At 49.1% G+C, this 5,131-nt stretch overlaps 1 protein-coding gene across 1 annotated transcript in view; it reads left to right on the top strand.

The window, feature by feature from the left end:
• Nucleotides 1–4,919, top strand: part of LOC104076292 (T-cell acute lymphocytic leukemia protein 1 homolog) — a gene marked incomplete at its 5' end in the record, with an annotated part of 5,227 nt that extends 308 nt beyond the window's left edge. Inside the window, one exon of the mRNA XM_009577113.1 lies at nt 4,250–4,919. Coding sequence (XP_009575408.1) covers nt 4,250–4,670 — 421 coding nt within the window. The remainder of the gene's footprint in view (nt 1–4,249) is intronic.
• Between the last annotated feature and the right edge of the window lie 212 nt (nt 4,920–5,131).

Genomic DNA, 5,131 nt, shown 5'->3' with positions numbered 1-5,131 from the left:
CCCCCGGTAAGGCTCTGTACAGCAGAGCTCAGATCTGTCCCGACTAATGACCGGGAGCGTGCTTGGTGGATTTGCTTTACCCAGCAAAGCAGTTTAGCGTATGGTTAATTACATCCCTGTTCTGCAAATTGCTTAGAGATTAAATCCGAAGGAAGCCACTAAATTTAAGCCTTTGTTGAAGTGCAGAGGCTGGATCAGGGCCATTGCAGTGACATGCTGTGTTTGCAACCCCTTTCAGCCAGGAGACGTTCCTAACGCAGACCACAGCCTTGGGCAGAAAGATCCCACCCGCCTTTAAACTGTGTAGAAGCAAAGGGCTAAGTCTGTGCTGAGGTCTGCAGGGTCACAGCGGGATTGCGTGCCAGCTTGTCTACAGCTTGATTCAGTATATATCCACACCGTGCTGCAGTCCGCCGTGGAGAAATATCGTGTGTCTGGTCTGGGAGCAGATGTGGAGGGTGACAGTCCGGTGTCCGAGCAGAGATCCCAGGTGCGGGGATCCCTGTCGGACCGGGAGGATGATTTCAAAGAAGGGAAGGCAGCGGGAAGGCAGGGCAGGATCCCGCTTCCCGGGCAGCCGGCGTGGGTCGCGGGAGGCTGCGTGCGGGCAGCAGCGCTGCCCACACAAAGGGGCACTCGCAAGAACAGTTTGCACGTGGAAGGCTGACGCGTTTATCTGCAGAGTTAACAGCCCGTACAAATGAGATCCATCAAAATGTGTTTTCTCTTTAGCAATTGTAAATGCTGTATTTCAATCGCCAGACAATTAATTCTCCTTCCTTCTAGCTAGCTTTCCCTTTCCTTCTACCCGGCTAATCTAAAATCAGATCAAATCATAATCCACATCACTCTAAAATAATACGGTACAAACCGATGGGCTCAGAGCATTATCTGCGCTCATCAGTCCCTCTCCCCCCACTCTCTGCCCTCCTCCCTCTGCCTGGTCCTTTCAGACGGCAGCCCCGTGGGGCAGGGGGTGTCTCAGCCCCCCGCACAAGAAGGGCTTTTTGTCTGCGTTTTGCATCAGAGGCTTAGCGGCTACGGTGAAAGTCCATCAAATCACGGTGTCTGACTAAAGCCTTCGACCTGCTATTAAATTAGATACTAAGGATTACAGAGATACTTGGTTGTAACCAAGCTTTTGGATATGTGCTTGCCAGGTAATGCAGGTGTATAGATTGGGCCCAATCCTGCAGGTTCAGGCTGATGTGAATTTCCAAGACTAGGCTCAGAATTTTTTGGGGGAAAATAGGTACCAGACGATGTCTAAACAGGAGTAATTTGTAGGGACGTGCATCCCATGCTGAGGCGTCTGTGGTGTCTGCTGGGCTTTGCTCGTTGCTCTGATGCTCACCTGCCGAGTGATATCCGCGGCACACCGGACCGTTGCTCCTGGGGGTCCTCAGCCCTCGGGAGGTGCAGAAGGGCAGGAGAGTCTTGCCGGGTGCTTGGTGTTCGGTTTCCTCTGTAAGGAAACGAGTGGTGGTTTTTTTGCAACTATTTCTTTATCCATTTTGGGGAAAGTTTGGTGCATTGAATATCTTCTTGAAGAATAGATATAAATGCAGATAAAAATGTAAAAAAGTATCTGCAAGGACATTCTGTAACTTTGGAAGCTCATCTTTTTACTTGTTTTCCTCAGACCTCTAATTACAATTTAAAAAAGCATCAGTCAATCCATTGGAACAAAATCCAAGCAAAAATTCTCAGCCAACTGCTTGAATTAGTTATGAGGCAAGTTTCTTTATGAGAAATAAATCTCTTCTATTATAACACAGCTATGGGGCATTTAAAATTTCTCCATTGCTTGACATGTTTTGGCCAAAACCTGATCTCTTTCTAAAAGATATGTTTAATTTGGTTGATGCAGGAATCAAAAATCTGAGTGGTGTCAGAATTTGTGTTATATACTGGAGCTTGGTTCCCCTGGATGAAAACGAACAGGTCTTTTTTCTGATTTCAAAATTTTATGAATAGATGCCTTTTAGTTGGCAACTTTCAGTGAATAGAGACATATGTTTGAAGCCTGTGAAGACTGGAAGCGTCTTGAAATTTATTTTGGAAAACAAACAGTATCCAAGTTTTTTCTTTTTTTCCCCTCATACTCTTACGGGAATAAAAAGGTTTTAAGCTGCATCTCCTTCTGGATTCAAGGCTGGTTGCTTTGTCTTGTCTGGAAAGAGCATTTAAGTGTTGAAGCTCTTGTATTACTGTAGCAGGTTGCAGCACATTCTCCACTGCCTTATTAACAGTGCCGGACAGCCTGGTGTTGTTGAGGTCCCCTCAGTCCCCCCCACCTTCCCCACGACCCCATGGCACAGCGGGCTGTGCACATCAGGGATAAGAAACCTTCCCTTTCCATGAGCACGTTAGTTCATACAAAGGCCACTTATGTGCTGTACGGGAGTGGAAAATTGGCTTTATTAAAGCATCAGACCGGGATCTTAGAGATCGAAGATGAGTTTCTCATTCCGACATACCCCAGCTTATCCCAACGGCTCTCTGTGATTTTGGGGGACTCCCTGCTCCTGAGCACACCGCGAGGAGAAGTGAGTTGTACGGCTGCTTGCACGCTGGAGAAGCCGGTAGCTTTAATCTGGCTGCTTGGGAGTGTGTCTCCATGCAAACCCTGCGGTGGGGGATACTTCGTGTGATGTGCTGGCCCGAAGGGGCTCAGTTTGCTCCGGAGGGGGGAAAGCATGGTGGTGTTTAATCAGCTGGAGTGTGGGATTCCTGTTCTCGCGTCATGGCAGGTGGGATCTGTCAAGGTGCAGCCTGACTACGATGCCTCAAAAATCACATCTGTTCGGCTGCTTTGCTGTCAAAGCAGCCAAGAGTTTTGCTGTATACGAGTAATGATGTTTAAACCCCCCACGGGATGCTGGTTTCACTGGGTCGTGGCAGAGCTGCCAGCTTAATCTGCTCACCGTGCCCAGGAGGTATTAGGCAAGTGACTCAGAGGGTGGGCTACTGGGGAGAGATGGTGCGGATGGGAATATCCACAGCCTGGCCTTTGGGGTACGACTCACCGCTGTGTTATCTGCAAGTCTTTGCTTCATACTTTGTGATGATTTTCATTGTATGTGATGCTTCCCATCCTATGGGGGTTTCTGCCATGGTTATTCTCCCATAGTTTCATGAGATCGCTGTGTCCTTCTACTGTTGGTGTCTCCTGGAGGTGGGGATGGAAAGGATGTAGTAATAAAAGCATCTTACGGTAGTGTCTCCTTACCTGAACTGGTTTCCATGGACCCGAGGACCTGCAGTCCTGATGTACAGCGTTGCTGCTCCTGTAGCACAGTACTTCTGGGTAAACATGCTTTTGGGTCTCTCCTAGTGCCAAGATAATGTCTCACTCGTGCCAACAGGAGTTACCCTGATGATCTGGAAGGAGAATTGACACGTTTTGTGCGTCCATCGTGTGTAACATGCCCCGCCGGGAATATGGCGGGGGCATATTACAGGGATGTAACTGGAGTTCACATGTAACTGAGCCAAATGGCCACCTCTAGCAATTTAGAGTCCCTTCTCCAATTACTGTCAGATAGGGAGTTTTTGCCATGATGTGCAGAGAGATGTGCAGAGAGAGCAGGCGGACCTCAGGTCAGCCGTGAAACTGCTTCATCCTCCACCCGCGATCACCCTTCCACCAAGGACACTGCTTTCTCTCGGTGGGTCACATTGCTACCTGTCCTCATTGGTTCGGGGTGAATCCTGCCATCTCATTTCATACAAACCACCCAGAGGGCTGGTGGCAATCCTATGGTCTCTGTCAGCTCTGGGTCCTGCCTGTATAAGGGAAGATCTCTGGATCTTAGAGTTGTCAAAGCCTCTGCTCAAGCTTATTTCCTTCTGTCCCAATGGTATGTCCTTAAGACACTTTTGGGATAGAAAATAAAACCATCTTGCAACCTAACGTTCTAATAGGACCTTTGTTGCTGAGATACCCTAAAAATAAAGCAGCCTTCTGCACATGTGTCATGGCCTAAGCCCTCCTCCTTAGAGAGGTAAATTTAGGTGTCTCAGGAGACATCTAAAAAGACACAACTCCATTTTTGCCCTTCCACTGGATTGAACAGAAATTACGACTACCTCAGCTCATCAGATTAGCTTCCACTTAGCTGGAAATTCCTGTTTCACTGCTGATGTCACTAAAATAAATCAGTTAATTTGGGAAACGGTGACCTATTCAGCAAAGTAATAAATGATCTGTTATGCCCTGCTCCTAACTCTGCACGGTTGCAATTGCAGGTCCTCATACGAAAGTGGTTCGTCGCATTTTTACCAATAGCCGGGAAAGGTGGAGACAGCAGAACGTCAACGGAGCCTTTGCAGAGCTTCGCAAGCTCATCCCCACTCACCCGCCCGACAAAAAACTGAGCAAGAATGAGATTTTGCGCCTGGCTATGAAATACATCAACTTCCTGGCCAAGCTGCTCAACGACCAGGAGGAAGAAGGAAACCAAAGGGGCAAAGTGAACAAAGACTCTGGGATAGTCCAGGAAGACCTCCTGCAGGACATGTTGTCTCCTAACTCTAGCTGTGGAAGTTCTTTAGACGGAGCGGCAAGCCCGGACAGCTTCACGGAAGAGCACGAAACACTAGATTCGAAGCACACGCGGAGCCTGCACCACGCCATTCTCCCCGTAGAAGGCAACGCACAGCGGTGATGACCTTCCGCATCGCTCCCGAAGCACCATGCGGGGAGGCGAGACCTGAGCGTGCGGATGCTGGAACTTGTGCCCATGGGATTTGTGACTCTCTCTTTCCCCAGGGGCTCGGGCTCCCCGTCCTCCCCAGCCCGGGACGGAGCGGCCAGCGCGTTGGCCGAGGACAAGATCAAACCAGATGGACGTTTGGCATTTAGGTACGTGATCGTACAAAGAAGAAAAGCATTGAAGTCATCTTCATTGTACATACTGCTCATGATGTGACTCTGCGGAGGGGCAGGAGATGCGACCAGCACCTCTCCAGCATTTAAAGGGTTCTCAGACCGTTTGACGACTGTCACTTTTTAAACAGTCGCCCGGCTGAGACATGAAACTCCTCTTTCACTGCTGGTGACGCTTTCCAGCTCCACGCGGTGCTGGAGACTGCTGAAATGTGCCAGCGCTGCCGCATTTCTCCAGCC

Source organism: Fulmarus glacialis, unplaced genomic scaffold (assembly GCF_000690835.1).
Source record: "Fulmarus glacialis isolate BGI_N327 unplaced genomic scaffold, ASM69083v1 scaffold24264, whole genome shotgun sequence".
NCBI lineage: Eukaryota > Metazoa > Chordata > Aves > Procellariiformes > Procellariidae > Fulmarus > Fulmarus glacialis.
Note: the sequence above shows the minus strand (reverse complement) of the source record. Positions and strands in the feature narration are given on the sequence as shown.